General features: G+C 37.8%; 1 protein-coding gene across 4 annotated transcripts in view; it reads left to right on the plus strand.

Moving 5' to 3' along the window:
- The window catches only part of NEK1 (NIMA related kinase 1), a 242,131-nt gene that overhangs the window by 47,233 nt on the left and 174,090 nt on the right, over positions 1-20,808 (plus strand). For all 4 annotated transcript variants that reach the window (XM_043565808.1, XM_043565817.1, XM_043565825.1 and 1 more), the window contains exons 10-12: positions 5,428-5,628; positions 11,903-11,963; positions 14,238-14,389. In XM_043565808.1, the coding sequence (XP_043421743.1) occupies positions 5,428-5,628; positions 11,903-11,963; positions 14,238-14,389 (414 nt within the window). The remainder of the gene's footprint in view (positions 1-5,427; positions 5,629-11,902; positions 11,964-14,237; positions 14,390-20,808) is intronic.

Below are 20,808 nucleotides of genomic sequence, written 5' to 3' on the forward strand. Positions count from 1 at the left end.
GGGTGTTCAGGAATTTGTCCATTTCTTCCAGGTTGTCCAATTTGTTGGCATATAATTTTTCATAGTATTCCCTGATAATTGTTTGTATCTCTGAGGGATTGGTTGTAATCATTCCATTTGCATTCATGATTTTATCTATTTGGGTCATCTCCCTTTTCTTTTTGAGAAGCCTGGCTAGAGGTTTGTCAATTTTGTTTATTTTTTCAAAAAACCAACTCTTGGTTTCGTTGATCTGCTCTACAGTTTTTTTAGATTCTATATTGTTTATTTCTGCTCTGATCTTTATTATTTCTCTTCTTCTGCTGGGTTTAGGCTGCCTTTGCTGTTCTGCTTCTAGTTCCTTTAGGTGTGCTGTTAGATTTTGTATTTGGGATTTTTCTTGTTTCTTGAGATAGGCCTGGATGGCAATGTATTTTCCTCTCAGGACTGCCTTTGCTGCGTCCCAAAGCGTTTGGATTGTTGTATTTTCATTTTCGTTTGTTTCCATATATTTTTTAATTTCTTCTCTAATTGCCTGGTTGACCCACTCATTCGTTAGTAGGGTGTTCTTTAACCTCCATGCTTTTGGAGGTTTTCCAGACTTTTTTCTGTGGTTGATTTCAAGCTTCATAGCATTGTGGTCTGAAAGTAAGCATGGTATAATTTCAATTCTTGTAAACTTATGAAGGGCTGTTTTGTGACCCAGTATATGATCTATCTTGGAGAATGTTCCATGTGCACTCGAGAAGAAAGTATATTCTGTTGCTTTGGGATGCAGCGTTCTAAATATATCTGTCAAGTCCATCTGATCCAATGTCTCATTCAGGGCCCTTGTTTCTTTATTGACCGTGTGTCTAGATGATCTATCCATTTCTGTAAGTGGGGTGTTAAAGTCCCCTGCAATTACCACATTCTTATCAATAAGGTTGCTTATGTTTATGAGTAATTGTTTTATATATTTGGGGGCTCCGGTATTCGGCACATAGACATTTATAATTGTTAGCTCTTCCTGATGGATAGACCCTGTAACTATTATATAATGTCCTTCTTCATCTCTTGTTACAGCCTTTAATTTAAAGTCTAGTTTGTCTGATATAAGTATGGCTACTCCAGCTTTCTTTTGGCTTCCAGTCGCATGATAAATAGTTCTCCATCCCCTCACTCTCAATCTAAAGGTGTCCTCAGGTCTAAAATGAGTCTCTTGTAGACAGCAAATAGATGGGTCTTGTTTTTTTATCCATTCTGATACCCTATGTCTTTTGGTTGGCGCATTTAATCCATTTACATTCAGTGTTATTATAGAAAGATACGGGTTTAGAGTCATTGTGATGTCTGTATGTTTTATGCTTGTAGTGATGTCTCTGGGACTTTGTCTCACAGGGTCCCCCTTAGGATCTCTTGTAGGGCTGGTTTAGTGGTGACAAATTCCTTCAGTTTTTGTTTGTTTGGGAAGACCTTTATCTCTCCTTCTATTCTAAATGACAGACTTGCTGGATAAAGGATTCTTGGCTGCATATTTTTTCTGTCTAGCACCCTGAAAATCTCGTGCCAATTCTTTCTGGCCTGCCAAGTTTCAAAAGAGAGATCAGTCACGAGTCTTATAGGTCTCCCTTTATATGTGAGGGCACGTTTACCCCTTGCTGCTTTCAGAATTTTCTCTTTATCCTTGTATTTTGCCAGTTTCACTATGATATGTCACGCAGAAGATCGATTCAAGTTACGTCTGAAGGGAGTTCTCTGTGCCTCTTGGATTTCAATGCCTTTTTCCTTCCCCAGTTCAGGGAAGTTCTCAGCTATGATTTCTTCAAGTACCCCTTCAGCACCTTTCCCTCTCTCTTCCTCCTCTGGGATACCAATTATGCGTATATTATTTCTTTTTAGTGTATCACTTAGTTCTCTAATTTTCCCCTCATACTCCTGGATTTTTTTATCTCTCTTTTTCTCAGCTTCCTCTTTTTCCATAACTTTATCTTCTAGTTCACCTATTCTCTCCTCTGCCTCTTCAAGCCGAGCTGTGGTGGTTTCCATTTTGTTTTGCATTTCGTTTAAAGCGTTTTTCATCTCCTCGTGACTGTTCCTTAGTCCCTTGATCTCTGTAGCAAGAGATTCTCTGCTGTCCTCTATACTGTTTTCAAGCCCAGCGATTAATTTTATGACTATTATTCTAAATTCACTTTCTGTTATATTATTTAAATCCTTTTTGATCAGCTCATTAGCTGTTGTTATTTCCTGGAGATTCTTCTGAGGGGAATTCTTCCGCTTGGTCATTTTGGATAGTCCCTGGTGTGGTGAGGACCTGCAGGGCACTTCCCCTGTGCTGTGGTGTATAACTGGAGTTGGTGGGCGGGGCCACAGTCAGACCTGATATCTGCCCCCAGCCCACCGCTGGGGCCACAGTCAGACTGGTGTGTGCCTTCTCTTCCCCTCTCCTAGGGGTGGGATTCACTGTGGGGTGGTGTGGCTCGTCTCGGCTACTTGCACCCTGCCAGGCTTGTGATGCTGGGGATCTGGCGTATTAGCTGGGGTGGGTAGGCAAGGTGCACGGGGGCAGGAGGGGCAGGCTTAGATCGCTTCTCCTTAGGTGATCCACTTCAGGAGGGGCCCTGTGGCAGCGGGAGGGAGTCAGATCCGCTGCCGGAGGTTTGGCTCCGCAGAAGCGCAGAGTTGGGTGTTTGCGGGGAGCGAGCAAGTTCCCTGGCAGGAACTGGTTCTCTTTGGGATTTTGGTTGGGGGATGGGCGGGGGAAATGGCGCTGGCGAGCGCCTTTGTTCCCCACCAAACTGAGCTCTGTTGTCAGGGGGCTCAGCAGCTCTCCCTCCCTTTGTCCTCCAGCCTTCCCGCTTTCCGAGCAGAGCTGTTAACTTATGACCTCCCAGACACTAAGTCGCGCTTGTTGTGGGAACACAGTCCGTCAGGCCCCTCCGCCTTTGCATGCCAGACTCGGGGGCTCTGCTTGGCCGGCGAGCCGCCCCTCCGCCCCGGCTCCCTCCCGCCAGTCCGTGGAGCGCGCACCGCCTCGCCGCCCTTCCTACCCTCTTCCGTAGGCCTCTCGTCTGCGTTTGGCTCCGGCGACTCCGTTCTGCTAATCCTCTGGCGGTTTTCTGGGTTATTTAGGCAGGTGTAGGTGGAATCTAAGTGATCCGCAGGACGTGCGGTGAGCCCAGTGTCCTCCTAAGCCGCCATCTTGCCAATTTCCTTGAATTTGGTATTTTAGCTTATTTATTTCATCTTGGTGATTGATCTCAAAACACCCAAATTATTTGAGTTTGGAATTGAAATTGAAGAACAATTTTTTACCATATTCATTGAGGGATTTTATCAATTCAAATGCTTTTTAATTAAAATTTTTATTTTTTAGACTTTGTTGAGATGGCACATAATACTCCCAAAAGGGGGAGTTTTTGTCTTAAATAAGTTGAATTTTAGCCACTTTCCATTTCAAAATTTTGCTCTTTAAAAATGCTCCCCCCATTAAACAGTAATGTATTTTCATTACAGAAAACTTAAGAAAATAGATAAAAATAGAAAGAAGTGAATGAATATCAAAAGCAGTTCCTCTAATTGGTAATAAGTACTTGTAATATTTTGTTGTTTCCTTCCAGGCTTTCTTCTACATTAATTTTTAAAAGGATTTTTTTCTCTCTGTCTAAAATGTGATTATATTGTATAAGCAGTTTTATAGCCTTGTTTGTATTTCCTGATATTATTTGGGGGATTTTTTGTTGTTGTGTTTTTTAATGATTGCACACTCTTCTACTGTATTGTCTTAGCTGTTATTTTTCTTTCTCAAGGTAAAAAAGCATAGGCTGCCAAAGTGATGTGGAATGGTGGTTATCAGATCTGTATTTGAAAGAATTGGTCAGTTTTTCTGACATAACAGTCATTTTAGGTCTAACTCAGTGCATTTTCTTTCATTTTTCATCTACATTGTTCTGTCACCGTTGCTTCTGTATTTTGGAGCTATTTACACTTAAGTAGACACATGAAGTTAAGTAATTCACTCACCTTTATGAAAAAAGCTTGTCAATTAAGTGATAAATGAAAATTGATTGTAGGGAAGGAATAATTTATCATTCTGCATTTAGAATTCCTTCTTAGGTACATAGATATTTCTAGATATTTCTAAATTTCTATTTGAATTGTACTCGAATTTTAATAACCTGAATATCATATTGTAATTGTCTAGGAGAATTCAACATTTAACAGAACGTTTTTATACTTGGTATAATTATCAATACCTAATTTATAGCAAGTTTTGTTTTGTTAATGTGTATGTTAAGAACATGTTACAGTGTGTAACTATTCTATACTATTTTAGCAGAGATATCAAAAGCTTAATTTTACTTTGAAAATGAAAATTAAATCTTTAGATTTTAAACTGCCCTCTTTTTTTTTTAATTTCAGTTAGAGTTTATAGTGTGTTTACTCTTTTTTTTTAATTTTTTGTTTTTAATGTTTATTATTGAGAGATAGAGCATGGGAGGGGCAGAGACAGGAGAAGACACAGAATCCGAAGCAGGCTCCAGGCTCTGAGCTGTGAGCACAAGAGCCTGATGTGGGGCTCGAACTCACAAACTGTGAGATCATGACCTGAGCTGAAGTCAGATGCTTAACTGACTGAGCCACCCAGGCAACCCTGTTTACTCTTTTTTTTTTTAGTTTAGTTATTTATTTAGAGAGAGACAGAGACAGTGCAGATGGGGAAGGGCAGAGAGATGGAGAGAGACAGTCCCAAGCATGCTGCCAGTGCAGAACCTGATGTGGGGCCTGAACCCACAAAACTACCAGATCATGACCTGAGCCAAAACCAAGAGTCAGATGCTTAACTGACTGACCCACCCAGGGGCCCCTATTGTGTTTACTCTTAAGATATATACTATTCCCATTGATATGGCTTATATTCCTCTTTGGAATATTTGCCACATTGCTCCTTACATGGCTTTTGGAAGTATCACACAGTTCATAATAATGAGAAGTGTTTAAAAGGAAAGTAATTAGTATTTTTATTTATTATATTTTTCTCAGATACTTGTTGTTTTGTAGTTAATTTCCTTTCCCAGTTACTGCAACAAGGCACAGATAGGCAGGTCTTAAATGAAGACTACAAGGTTTGTTTGTTTTTGTCTTTATTATTATTCTTATGTTTTTATAAAATCTTTAATACCTTTATTCCATCTTTCAGTGTGTTGAATAAGTAAAAATTAATCTTTTAACAAGTTATGATGTTTTATGAGGACTATTAGTCTCTTTTAAGTATGTTTATAAATAACCAAGTGAACTTTGTTCTGAATAACATATGCTAATATATATATATGTACATATATATATTCTGATTAAAATATTTGTAATATAGTTCTGTTCTTTAGGAAAAGAACTATTTCTCATTGTTTATTCCTATTTTCAATTTATGTATGTTTCATACATGTTTATTTATTTTCTGGATTTTAGTTTGAAGCTGGCAGTATGAAAAACCTGGTACTGAAGATAATATCTGGATCTTTTCCACCTGTGTCTTTACATTATTCTTATGATCTCCGCAATTTACTCTCTCAGTTATTTAAAAGAAATCCTAGGGATAGACCATCAGTCAACTCCATATTGGAGAAAGGTTTTATAGCCAAACGCATTGAAAAGTTTCTCTCACCTCAGGTATGTGTTTTTTGTTTTTGTTTTTACTTTAAAATAGTAAGATTATGGTGCTTAATTAGGACATGGCCTATGTTTTGTGGAGAGCACAGCACAATTCTGGAAGATCGAAGTAGCTTTTTCAAATTATCCTGCAGTCACCTTTCTTTCCATTTTCATACAGTTCTTCCCCTTTGTATTTGTTTTCTAGTTGTGAATCTGTGGTAGAGAAAACATTCCTCCTGTGTTCCTTTTACCAGTTAATTTTTACACTTCCAGTCACCAAATGTGTGGTTGTTTCTCCCACACCAAGCAATTCTGCAACATAGCTGCGTGTCCTGCAATTTAGTTCAATCTGGTACTGTCTACCTAGAGATGTATATCATCATATCCCACAGATTAAGGGCTCCGTTCCCCAAGACTGCCCCACTTCTGAAGCCAATGGCAAGTTCACGTTGTCACCTTTGCTTTTGACTGACCAGCTATAAATCAGAGGTTCCCACAACCCCCTTCTCTGGTTTGGTTACTAGAGTGGTTCACAGAATTCAGAGAAATATTTACTTAAGTTTACCAGTTTATTGTAAAGGAATACTAACTATAAAGGATACAGATGAACAGCCAGGTGAAGGGATACATAGGGAAAGGTCTGAAAGTGTCCTGAGTGCAGGAGCTTCTGTTCAGTGAAACAGATGTGTCACCCTGCTGGCATGGTCACCAACACAGAAGCTATCTGAATCCTGTCGTTCAGATTTTTTATGGAGGCTTTATTATGTAGACATGATTGATTAAATCATTGCCCCTTAGTGTTTGATTCAACCTCTAGTCCCTTTCCTCCCCCGGAGAGGAGTAGGAATGAGAGTTCCAAGACTCTAATCACGAGGCAGATTTCCCTGGCAATCAGCTTCCATTCTTAGGGGCTTTCTAGATGTCACCTCATTAACATAAATTCTGAAGTGTACTTGAAAGGGGCTTGTTAAGGGATATAGGAGTACTGATGCATAGGGGCACTTGTACCCCAATGTTTATAGCAGCACTCTCAGCAATAGCCAAATTATGGAAAGAGCCTAAATGTCCATCAACTGATGAATGGATAAAGAAATCGTGGTTTATATACACAATGGAGTACTATGTGGCAATGATAAAGAATGAAATATGGCCCTTTGTAGCAACGTGGACGGAACTGGAGAGTGTTATGCTAAGTGAAATAAGCCATACAGAGAAAGACAGATACCATATGTTTTCACTCTTATGTGGATCCTGAGAAACTTAACAGGAACCCATGGGGGAGGGGAAGGAAAAAGAAAGAAAAAAGAGAGGTTAGAGTGGGAGAGAGCCAAAGCATAAGAGATTCTTAAAAAATGAGAACAAACTGAGGGTTGATGGGGGAAGGGAGGGAAGGGTGGTGATGGGTGTTGAGGAGGGCATCTTTTGGGATGAGCACAGGGTGTTGTATGGAAACCAATTTGACAATAAATTTCATACATTTAAAAAAAAAAAAAAGAAAGAAAGGGGCTTGTTAGTGGGAATGCAAGCTGGTGCAGCCACTCTGGAAAACAGTATGGAAGTTCCTCAAAAAATAGACTAAAAATAGAACTACCCTTTCTCCTCATTGAAAACTTAGGATGTTTTCTTGAAGTAATATGATCAGTGACATTTATATTTGTAAACCAGAAGCCTATGCTTCAGCAAAAAAAAAAAAAAAAAAAAAAAAAGGAAACTGTATTATATTAAACTCATGAGCCATTCAGTGTTTACGTTCTGTGAACATTCCATGTACTTTCACATTCATGATGTTCTACCATGCTGTTTGCCCTGTAGGATCCTACATGCCTTGTTAACATAAAATCCCCAGTGTGGCATAAAATAAATGTCTCTTGTGTTTGTGGCACAGTGTGATGAGGAAAAAAAAAAAAAAAAGAACTACCCTATGACCTAGCAATTGCACTACTAGGCATTTATCCAAGGTGTGCTGTTTCGAAGGGACACATGCACCCCCATGTTTATAGCAGCACTATCAACAATAGCCAAAGTATGGACAGAGCCCAAATGTCCATCGATGGATGAATGGATAAAGAAGATGTGGTATATATATACAATGGAGTATTACTCGGCAATCAAAAAGAATGAAATCTTGCCATTTGCAACTACGTGGATGGAACTGGGGGGTATTATGCTAAGTGAAATTAGTCAGAGAAAGACAAAAATCATATGACTTCACTCATATGAGGACTTCAAGAGACAAAATAGGTGAACATAAGGGAAGGGAAACAAAAATAATATAAAAACAGGGAGGGGGACAAAACAGAAGAGACTCATAAATATGGAGACCAAACTGAGGGCTACTGGAGAGGTTGTGGGAGGGGGGATGGGCTAAATGGGTAAGGGGCACTAAGGAATCTACTCCTGACGTGATTGTTGCATTATATGCTAACTAATTTGGATTTAGTAAATTTAAAAAAATTTAAAAAAAATGCAGTACAATATTAAAAATAAAAGAAAGGGGCTTGTTAGGCATAACAAAAGACACCTTTATCCTTTTTGGATTTTGATACCTTTATTCTTAACCACTTAGGTACTTTAAGAGTTTTAGGAGCTGTGTGCCAGGAACCGGACACCGAATATTTATTTCTTAATATAAATCACCATATCACAAAACCATCCCTCTGTCTCAGGTTTCTGTTATTGTATTTTCCAATTGTTTTATCATGGTACAATATGCATAACATAAAATGCATCATTGAGTGCCCTGTTTAGTGCTATTAAATAGACTTTCACTTTGATTTAGTGCCACCATTCATCTTCACAGCTCTTCACCTTGTAGAACAAACTCATTGCCCAATAACTCCTGTTCCCCTCTTCCACAACTCCTGGCAGCTGCCTGTCTACTCTCTGTCTTCCTGGGTTTCTAGCTGTAAACTTATTATTAAAAAAAAAATTTAAATCCAGTATAGTTAACACACACAGTGTTATTATTAATTTTATGTGTATGATATAGCGATTCAATGATTCTGTACAATAGTGCTCATCAAGATGGGTGTACTCTTAATCACTTCACCTATTTCACCCACCCCCACCTACCTCCCTTCTGGTAACCGTCTCTAACTGTAAAATTATTAAACCTTTCTGTGCCTTACTTTACTGACCTGTAAACAATGGGATTATAAACATATCTGCATCATGAGGTGGTTATTTTAAAAATTTTTAATTTTTTTAAAGAATTAAAAAAATCATAATGTATGTAAACTGCTTACTGTCTAGAATGTAGTAAGTGCTCAATATATTCAATATAAAATATCAATATATTGTTTTATTATACTAATATAAATTATTAGTATCAAGTTATATGATTATATTCTATTTAATAATTCTTGGAAACCGTTCTGTGGGCATTTGTATGTATAATAGATTGTGGACTCATGATTTTTTTCTCTATTACTCACATATAGATGCATAATAAATACTTATTGAGTTGAACTAAAATTTTAATTTGATGGGATTTGTTAAATATTTATATCAAATCAATTAGCACAGGTTATTGATATAATTTCCTGAAACTGCAATTATTTTATATTAAGTATTCGTATGGCCTATGTTAATTTAAATGACCACTGTTAAACTCTTTTTTTTTTTTAATGCTTATTTATTTGTTTGGGGGAGTGCATAACTGGGGGAGTGGCAGAGAGAATCCCAAGCAGGCTCCACACTTTCAGGGCAGAACCAGATGGTGGGGCTTGATGTCATAAACTGTGAGATGACCTGAGCTGAATTGAGTGAGATGTTTAACTGACTGAGCCACCCAGGTGCCTGTTAAAATCTTCTGTAAATCACATACCTAGCAAAGTCACAGTTTTATTACATTTTTTTAATTAAAAAAAATTTTAAGTGTTTATTTTAGAGAGAGTGTGTGTGTGTGCCTGAGAAAGGGAGGAGAAGAGAGAGAGGGAGACAGAGAATCTGAAGCAGGTCCTGCATTGTTAGCGCAAGGCCTGATGTGGGGCTTGAACCCATAAGCTGTGAGATCATGACCTAAGCAGAAGTCAGATGCTCAACCAACTGAACCACCCAGGCACCCCTTATTGCCTTTTTTAAAAAATAAGTTTATTTATTTATTTTGAGACAGAGCGAGAGAGGGGCAGAGAAAGAGGGAGAGAGAGAATCCCAAGCAGCCTCCACACTGTGAACACGAGGCTGATGGTGGGGCTCAAACTCACAAACCATGAGATTATGACCCCAGCCAAAACCAAGAGTCAGATGCTTAACCGACTGAGCCACCCAGGCACCCCTAGTTTTATTACTTTTATGTACTCATGAGATAACTATCCATATTCTCTGGCTTAATAGAACATCTGTGTGAACAAATAATTTTCAGAAAACAGGTGTGGATTTAACTATTCCTACAAGGAGAATACATTAGTAATCAAGAAAGCCAGTTAAAATGTGTAGATTGAAGGTTACTTATATAGGATATAGCAAGAATCTCTGAAATGTAGGTGTCTTATAATACTCCTTTGTTATAAATAACATTTTCAAGGATGATTTATGATGCAATATACTATTGCTTTTTGCAACTACTTCATTGAATCTTGCTGCAGTTTCCCCCCACCCCCACCCCACCCCATCCCAAAACCAGTGGTTAGGACATGCAGTGTCAAGCACTAGAATTCAACTAGCCAGCAATGAAAGAAAATATTCAAGCCTGGTATGTCAAGATTTATAATATGGAAAGAAAAAAAAAGCAGATTATGATTATTAAGTAGAATATTGGATAGTATGTGTTTAGTATATGTATAGCTTCTTGTTGCTATTTAGATATCACTTAGATTTCATTTTTCATGAAAGCTCTTCTTTGATTCCTAAGGTCTCTTTTCTGCTATATATCACTAGTTCAGTATTCTAGTGAGAAAGTTTATAATACATGTTTTATGGCTTAAACTTTGAAACAATTTATGAGCTTTTTTATATGAACTACAATATTCTGTAGGGTTTTTTTTTTTAATCTCTTCTTCTCTATCTACCATCAGACAAGGTTTAATAGGACTTAATTCTCAATCTTGCACACCCTGAAAGAAGCTTGACAAATCATGGTTAAACTCTACTTCATTAGGAGTATGGGTGCTGTCCAATAGTGCTTTCTGTGATGGAGTATTTTATATATGCATTGTCCATTATTGTAGCCACCAGCCATATGTGGTTATTGAAGAGTTAAGATGTGCCTAGTGTGACCAATGGGTTGAATTTTAAGTTGTATTTATTTAAATTGTTAATCTAAATAACTACATATGGGTGGCAACTATGTTGGATAGCACAGCATAGAGATTTCAGAATCTTCTCGGGTTATATATGCCACATCTCTTAGTTCGTATTGCATTCACACAAAAAAGTAAAACTCACATTCAAGCAGTGAAAGAAACTTGCCCAGTTTGGGGCAAGTTGGAGTTCGTAAGTCACCCATTTTTTTTCTATGAAAAAGGAAGGGACAAAATGCAAATGTTCAGAAGAGAATATATATTTACACAGTTGCTCTGAATTGCCTATGAACCAGACCTTCACTTAATTTAATTTATCTTTTGGTGAAGTGGTTCTCAAGGTTCAGCATACATAAAAAATCATTTGGAAGACATTGGTAGGTCCCATTGCTATAATTTCTATTTTAGTGATTCTGAGGTGGGAAAGCCTGAGGATTTCCACTATTGAATACGTCCCCAGTGGTGCCATTTCTGCCAGTATGAGATTGAAAACTGCTATATGGGAATCCTTAATGGGACAGATGACCATCTCAGTCATGGTTTTTTTGCCTGTTGGAGCTTCTGTTCCACTGCTACTGTGGAACTGTTTTCTCCAGGAGGCCTCATTTCTCTTAAAGAGAAAATTCACTTGCTCTCCCCTACCCCACCCAGTAAGAAACAAAACAGACTGAAAATTGAGTTAAATCTTTGTTGACATCATCGTTTTGCACTTAAAGAGGGAAAAAAAATTAGTGAGAGAAAATGACTTCAGGAAATGTGATTTTTGGTTCTCAAAATATGCTTATGAATGCTAGGGAATAAAGTATTAGAGTATTTTAGTAATAGTAAAAAGAGATATATGTTGAATTATGTAAGAATTTTGTAAGAGTGGAAGGGAATTAGCATGAGATGAATTTGGTGAATGGGTTACTTAGGTTTAGTAAGTATAGTTTATCTGATAGCATGTTTGTGACTGAAAAAGGGAGAAAATGTAATCTGATTAATGGATAGGTTTCTTGTTTTGGCAACTTAACATCTTTTCTAACTTTTTCTTTGTCCTCTTTCAATCTAAGCTTATAGCAGAAGAATTTTGTCTAAAAACATTTTCCAAGTTTGGAGTGCAGCCTATACCAGGTAAGTGAAATTAATGTGAATCCAAACAGGTATGTTTGCAGTAATTAATACACTGATGCTAATTAGTAATTCTCTCTAATTGTATTAGAGATATACGTAGGTATAATAAGTTGGGATAATTGTAGATAACTTTAATTCAGGGGAAATGCATCTTTAAATTATTTTTGAGAGACGACAATATATAACACTTTCTGATGAATTAATAACAAAATTTCCATTTCTTGTCTGCCTTATTTAATGAAATCTATCTTGAAATTATCCTTCTTAGCTGCTGTTCTAAGATTGTTGTAGAATGCTGTAAAATGTCTTAGGTGTACATCTTTATGTAATATATTTTTCTTTGAGAAATACTTCATATTCTAAAATTTTTAAAAAGTAAGTTAATATGAAGTTGGGTACCTTACCAGCGATAATTTTCTTTTAAATGTGGCCAACAGCAGCAGAATATTTATAAGAATATTTATAAGTGGGTATGGTTATGTACTATGTGTATGTATATTTGTATGCAAAGAACACTGTATTTCTTCTTCATAGAATGATACCGGAATGGATTTCTAAAGTCAGTGGAAGTTATGTAAGATTTGAAGAGTATATTGTTTTTCAAACATAATGCTTTGTGTGTCTCCATTTTGAGTTTGAGTCAGTTACTAGAAAAAAATACCCTATTATAAAACTGAGCCCATGGAAGCTGGAAGTGGGATGGCAGTGTGTTCTTAGGAAGGCCAGCAATATTTGCCTCTTCCTAAAGACACTTAGACTCATCTTCTCAGGGTGCAGAGACTGTCAGTCCCTGGGAAATCAATTCACTCTAAACGAAATTCACAAGAGACAGACAAACAGCAGAATCAGCATGTCTCTCCTGGAGCTCACGCCTCATGAGAAGTCACATCTTGATCAAAAAGCTTCATTGTCACAAAGACCAAAATATTCCATGTCAGCACATTCTTTCCATGTAGATAAGCCTACATAGGAATTAGAAAGTTAATTTGTTGTAAGAGCAGTTGGATGAATGAAATGTTTAATATCATGAGGCTCGAATAGGAGTTGTATTGCTGATGGGCCTGTAGATACTTTGTGGGCTCCAACTCCCCATATTAAGCTTTATCCTGCTGGTAGCCTTGTCACTGAGCCTGAAAAGTACCACCAAATCAGTGACGTAATTCTCCCTCTTTTCTGGGTGTGAATGGGAACTATTCAATATTTTTCTCTTGGGAATCTCCATTTTTACACTTTTGTGACTTTATCTCCTTTTCCAGTATGTATGCCAGTATGTGTACTGGTATACATAGTATTTCTTTGGTTATGTTAATATATTTAGCCAAGTTACAGTGTTGTGATGTTGTATATATGTGTTCTGATTTGATCTTACAGTTGAACTTTCAGAGGGAAATTGTTTCTTTCACTTTTCTTAGTTCCTAGTTAATGTCTCTGAGAGACATAAATAGTAGACTTTCCTCTAAATTTCTTCAATTTAAATGTTTTTCTTGAATTTATTATTGTTCTAAGATTGACTTCACCTTGTCTAGGTTTCAGTAGTAATTGAATTCATTATTGCTGTAGTACTTACCCTTTTTATATATCTCTTCTGATTATTTCTTTAAAAGTAGTCCATAAACCTTATTCTTGATACAAATTCCCCTCCAGAAAGTTTGATCATTTTATATTCCTACCATTAGTGTATAAAGGTACCCATTCCATTAGACCCTGAGCTATAATAATTGTTTTAAAGTCTTTGTTCTTCTGTAGGTCTGTATCGTTCAGATTATATAGATGAAGGAAGTGTTAATGTTGCTCAAAATGACGGTGTTAGTGTTTAATAGTTACTCTTAAAGTTTATGTGCTAATTTTGAAAGTAATTTCTAAAACAGTAAGTGTTCTTTTACAAACATTTTTAACAGCTTTGTTAATTATTCTATACCTTTCAATTACCTATTTACAGTATATAATTCAGTGTTTTTTTAGTATATTCACAGATTTATACAGTCATCACTCACAGTCAATTTTAGGGATATGCTTTTTTTTTTTAATATGAAATTTTCAATATCTTAGAGATGTGTGGCCTTTTGATTTTTTTTTTCCAAAAAGTGGCTTTAGAATCAAATAGTTTATAATGAAGGCATTGACATGTGCTAAGGCGTGAATAAGATGTTTAACGAAAAGTCTCAAATGTTGTCAATGGTGGTAAAAATGAAAAAGTGCTATCTTGAAGAATTTTGAAAGTAAAGATTTGATATAAACAACTCTAGAAAAAACTCTTTGTATCTTTCCATGTAGCTAAAAGACCAGCTTCAGGACAAAGCTTGGCTTCTGTTGTGTCTGCTCAGAAAATTACAAAGCCTGCCGCTAAATATGGAGTACCTTTAACATATAAGAAATTTGGAGATAAAAAATTACATGAAAAGAAACCACTTCAAAAACATAAACAGGTATGATCATATTACAAACTATGTTAGTAACAAATTAAATTTGATCTTTTTTTTTTATTGCAGCTCAATTCAGTTATCTTGATACTTATAGGATTGTTTTCGTTAAGTTACTAAAGAACATTGCTATTCCCTGCTTCATCAGTCTTCTAAAACTGGGAAGACTTACCAAAATCACAAGGAAACATGAAGTAGATATATTAAGTAGTTGGTGCAATAAAGAGAAAGTGATGTTATCTGTGAAATCACTTTTGAACAACCTGAGCAGAGCGTTTGTTTTTGTGCCTAAAACAAGTAAATGTAATACACTTGTTGAAAATGTGGGAAAAATTTGTATTTGAGAATTCACAATCATAAATAAATCAAAATCATAGAGCTGGAAGGAATGTTACTGTATAGTCTGCTTTGTAGTATTTAATTATATATATATTTTTTTTTTTCTGGGGGAGAGAGCAAGAGAGAGCACATGTGTGTCCTCCCACGCACGTGCTGCCCCCTCCCTCCCCCCCCCCCCACCACGTGCATGGGAGAGAGGCAGAGGGAAAGGGAAAGAGAATCTTAAGCAGGCTCGATCTCATGACTGTAAGGTATGACCTGAACCAAAATCAAGAGTTGGCACTTAACCAACTGAGCCACCAGGCACCCCTACTTGGTAATATTTCATCTGAAAAAAGGCCTATAGCAGTTAGGTGACATGCCTAAGAACACAGTGTTAGTTGCAGGAATTTGTCATTTTTCTTCATGTCAATAGCTGCATGCTTTGGCATATGAAACCTGTTTTGTTTTGGACTACATATGCACCTGTATGCATACATACGTATATATGTGTTTAGGCACATTGAACACATTGCTGTAAGATAAACTTCATGGTAGGAATCATCAGTCACTTTGGTTAAAATCTGTCATAAGGTAGTTCAAATGATTATTGTAAGTTAGTCTTCAAATAACTTGTGTAAGTCAGCATCCAGTCAGGAGAAAAAACACATAATTTTATCAAGGGAAGTTTAATATAAATAATCAGTAACTATTTTTAGGGAATGAACTTTAAGGGATAAAGAACTCTAAAGAATATAGGAATAGCAGATCATAGGAAGCAGCCACTCTTCCTAGGGCTGAGACAGAGTACCCAAAGAAGGAATAGACTTTGGAAGATCTCTCCAGTCCCATCCTTAAGGCTGAGATTCAAATTTTATTGGTTGTGGTATGGCTGTAAACCACTGGATGGTGGAGTTCACTGATGTGCCATAGGCCGAGGCTGGCAAACATGAAACTGTCCACTGTAGAGCTGATGAAGCTCCTGGGAACCTGCCCTAGAGTGCCAGTGAAATGCACTGGGGAGCTGCTTGAAGGATCGTTGAATCTTCTGGGAAGCCTTTTGGAGTGCGGGTGGGAGTTGCTAGAGGTTGCTGAACTCTTTGGGTAGTAGGCTGGGGTGCCAGTTGGGTCACCAGCAGAATTTGGTGGGAAGCTGGCCTTGGGGTTGCTGCTAAAGTTCACAGGGAAGCTGGCAGGGGCACCAGCAGAACAATCCTGGCAGCTGCCCACAGGGTAAATGTCACTGTGTGTCCCACATGCAGCAGGAACAAGAAGAAAGGAAGCATGCTAATCAGGAATAGAGGCTGTTTTCTTCTGCATTGTCCTTCCAACATTGTCTGCTGACAAAGCTTAACGTCATGATAGCAAGCAGAGAAGATGTGTTTATATTGTCCACTTTCTTCTCACAAGGAGGACAATGGAGGGCGAATTTGTGGCTGGGGGGCAATATAAGTGGCGTACCAGTTTTTTCTTCTTCCTTCCTTCTTCCTTCCCTTCCTCTCTCCCTTCTGCCCTTCAGTATAACATTTATCTAGGCCTAATGGACCATTTCCATCATAACTTTTATTCCTCTTCTATAATCACCAGAAGCCCTGGACTCCAGACTTTTCCCTCTGGTCATAACCTAATCTGACCCCCACCCTCTGCATACCTCCCTAAACTCTTCCAGAAAGCCCTCTTGTTGGCTTATTATCAGCAAATTATCACATTATCAGCAAAATCCCTGTGTTCTACACCTCTTCACCTTTTTTGCTCTAAAACCTGGCTTGTCCCTGCACACACCATTGTACAACTTTCTTACATAGTGACTATTTTCTTTCTAATCCTTTAATACTGCTGGGTCTAGAACTAGGATGAGGGAGGTGTTTTCCTTGCTTCTCACTGCAGGAGTCTCCCCTGCTCCCTAACCACCCCCCAAAGGTTTCTGAGGCTTTTCCTGCCAGACTATACACCTGTTAACCCTCTATGTTAGGTTCATCTGTAGACCCTCATTTTTTGAAAAGTTTAACACTTGACTCCCTGTCACTTTTCCCAACACCGTCTTAATTCTTGGTGATTTCAGTATCCAAAGCAATGATCCTTCCAATAGTACACAGTCTTTTATTTGTTCTCTTTCAGTGATTTTGTCCACCACCCTTAGGACTCTCACCTGTAGTCATACCATCACGTTTATCATTGTTGATAATAGCAACTCTTCCATAGTCTCAATTATAAGCATCCCATGACTTACCATTACTTCCTGTCTTTCCAGCTTATTCCAACTTCTTTGTCCTATTTGGATATATGGGTTTTACTAGTTGTTTTTTTTTCAGTGTCCCTGTCTTCATTTTTATTTTCCTGTTTTGGCTTAAAATCCATATTCTTTCATTATAATTTACAAAGCCTCACCTCTCTTGCCCTTGTCTTTCACTATTACAAATTACCTAGCAAAAACTAACTTTGTGAAATCCAACTCTCCATCTCTTTTGTGCCTGAACTTGGGCAGTGGAATGTGGTTGGAGAAAGCATACAACTATTCTGACTGGTCTCACTTTAGACTTATAACTAATAATGTCAAGTGAGCACCTTCTGGCCATCCTATTCTATTTCCTCAGTCTAATTACTCCCCCACTTTCTAGATGGTTATTTCTTACCTTCTTGTTTTCCACTTCAAGCAAATGACCTTGCTTCCTCTTTTACTGAGAAAATAGAAGCAATTGGAAGAAAATTTTCCCATGCTCTCACTACCACTACTTGCAGTCAGTCATATCTGTTTATATATATCTGCTTTTCATCCTGTTACTTTGAGTGATCTGTCTCTGGTATGATCTGAGTCAAACCTTCCATTTTTTTTTTAAATATATGAAATTTATTGTCAAATTGGTTTCCATACAACACCCAGTGCTCCTCCCAAAAGGTGCCCGCCTCAATACCCATCACCCACCCTCCCCTCCCTCCCACCCCCCATCAAAACCTTCCATTTTTTTAAGGTTTTTATTTAAATTCCAGTTAGTTAACATGCATATTAGTTTCAGGTGTACAATATAGTGATTCAACACTTCCATACAACACCCACTGTTCATCACAGCAAGTATACTCCTTAATCCCCATTACCTATTTAACTCATCCCTCCACCCACCTCCTCTCTAGTAACCATCAGTTCTCTAAAAGTGAAGAATCTGTTTCTAAAATAAAAGAGAGAGAATCTGTTGTTTGTCTCTCTTTCCCTTTGCTCATTTGTTTTGTTTCTTAAATTCATCCTTGCCATTTGTATACTATTTTTTATTTTTTCTTTGCCTACTAAAGAACTCATACTCTTTTCTGCATCATATTTTTCCTATTACTGAATCATTTCTGTTAGCAATCAAATATGTTGTGTCTTCCTTCTTTATTTATTTTTTTTTTCCATTTTATTTTATTTTATTTTTTTTTTCTGAAATTTATTGACAAATTGGTTTCCATACAACACCCAGTGCTCATCCCAAAAGGTGCCCTCCTCAATACCCATCACCCACCCTCTCCTCCCTCCCACCCCCCATCAACCCTCAGTTTGTTCTCAGTTTTTAACAGTCTCTTATGCTTTGGCTCTCTCCCATTCTAACCTCTTTTTTTTTTTTTTCCTTCCCCTCCCCCATGGGTTCCTGTTAAGTTTCTCAGGATCCACATAAGAGTGAGACCATATGGTATCTGTCTTTCTCTGTATGGCTTATTTCACTTAGCATCACACTCTCCAGTTCCATCCACGTTGCTACAAAAGGCCATATTTCATTTTTTCTCATTGCCATGTAATATTCCATTGTGTATATAAACCACAATTTCTTTATCCATTCATCAGTTGATGGACATTTAGGCTCTTTCCATAATTTGGCTATTGTTGAGAGTGCTGCTATGAACATTGGGGTACAAGTGGCCCTATGCATCAGTGCTCCTGTATCCCTTGGATAAATTCCTAGCAGTGCTATTGCTGGGTCATAGGGTAGGTCTATTTTTAATTTTCTGAGGAACCTCCACACTGCTTTCCAGAGCGGCTGCACCAATTTGCATTCCCACCAACAGTGCAAGAGGGTTCCCGTTTCTCCACATCCTCTCCAGCATCTATAGTCTCCTGATTTGTTCATTTTGGCCACTCTGACTGGCGTGAGGTGATACCTGAGTGTGGTTTTGATTTGTATTTCCCTGATAAGGAGCGACGCTGAACATCTTTTCATGTGCCTGTTGGCCATCCGGATGTCTTCTTTAGAGAAGTGTCTATTCATGTTTTCTGCCCATTTCTTCACTGGGTTATTTGTTTTTCGGGTGTGGAGTTTGGTGAGCTCTTTATAGATTTTGGATACTAGCCCTTTGTCCGATATGTCATTTGCGAATATCTTTTCCCATTCCGTTGGTTGCCTTTTAGTTTTGTTGGTTGTTTCCTTTGCTGTGCAGAAGCTTTTTATCTTCATAAGGTCCCAGTAATTCACTTTTGCTTTTAATTCCCTTGCCTTTGGGGATGTGTCGAGTAAGAGATTGCTACGGCTGAGGTCAGAGAGGTCTTTTCCTGCTTTCTCCTCTAAGGTTTTGATGGTTTCCTGTCTCACATTTAGGTCCTTTATCCATTTTGAGTTTATTTTTGTGAATGGTGTGAGAAAGTGGTCTAGTTTCAACCTTCTGCATGTTGCTGTCCAGTTCTCCCAGCACCATTTGTTAAAGAGGCTGTCTTTTTTCCATTGGATGTTCTTTCCTGCTTTGTCAAAGATGAGTTGGCCATACGTTTGTGGGTCTAGTTCTGGGGTTTCTATTCTATTCCATTGGTCTATGTGTCTGTTTTGGTGCCAATACCATGCTGTCTTGATGATGACAGCTTTGTAGTAGAGGCTAAAGTCTGGGATTGTGATGCCTCCTGCTTTGGTCTTCTTCTTCAAAATTCCTTTGGCTATTCGGGGCCTTTTGTGGTTCCATATGAATTTTAGGATTGCTTGTTCTAGTTTCGAGAAGAATGCTGGTGCAATTTTGATTGGGATTGCATTGAATGTGTAGATAGCTTTGGGTAGTATTGACATTTTGACAATATTTATTTTTCCAATCCATGAGCAGGGAATGTCTTTCCATTTCTTTAAATCTTCTTCAATTTCCTTCATAAGCTTTCTATAGTTTTCAGCATACAGATCCTTTACATCTTTGGTTAGATTTATTCCTAGGTATTTTATGCTTCTTGGTGCAATTGTGAATGGGATCAGTTTCTTTATTTGTCTTTCTGTTGCTTCATTGTTAGTGTATAAGAATGCAACTGATTTCTGTACATTGATTTTGTATCCTGCAACTTTGCTGAATTCCTGTATCAGTTCTAGCAGACTTTTGGTGGAGTCTATCGGATTTTCCATGTATAATATCATGTCATCTGCAAAAAGCGAAAGCTTGACTTCATCTTTGCCAATTTTGATGCCTTTGATTTCCTTTTGTTGTCTGATTGCTGATGCTAGAACTTCCAGCACTATGTTAAACAGCAGCGGTGAGAGTGGGCATCCTTGTCGTGTTCCTGATCTCAGGGAAAAAGCTTTCAGTTTTTCCCCGTTGAGGATGATGTTAGCTGTGGGCTTTTCATAAATGGCTTTTATGATCTTTAAGTATGTTCCTTCTATCCCGACTTTCTCAAGGGTTTTTATTAAGAAAGGGTGCTGGATTTTGTCGAAGGCCTTTTCTGCATCGATTGACAGGATCATATGGTTCTTCTCTCTTTTTTTGTTAATGTGATGTATCACGTTGATTGATTTGCGAATGTTGAACCAGCCCTGCATCCCAGGAATGAATCCCACTTGATCATGGTGAATAATTCTTTTTATATGCCGTTGAATTCGATTTGCTAGTATCTTATTGAGAATTTTTGCATCCATATTCATCAGGGATATTGGCCTGTAGTTCTCTTTTTTTACTGGGTCTCTGTCTGGTTTAGGAATCAAAGTAATACTGGCTTCATAGAATGAGTCTGGAAGTTTTCCTTCCCTTTCTATTTCTTGGAATAGCTTGAGAAGGATAGGTATTATCTCTGCTTTAAACGTCTGGTAGAACTCCCCTGGGAAGCCATCTGGTCCTGGACTCTTATTTGTTGGGAGATTTTTGATAACCGATTCAATTTCTTCGCTGGTTATGGG

Source organism: Prionailurus bengalensis, chromosome B1, assembly GCF_016509475.1.
Source record: "Prionailurus bengalensis isolate Pbe53 chromosome B1, Fcat_Pben_1.1_paternal_pri, whole genome shotgun sequence".
Lineage (NCBI taxonomy): Eukaryota > Metazoa > Chordata > Mammalia > Carnivora > Felidae > Prionailurus > Prionailurus bengalensis.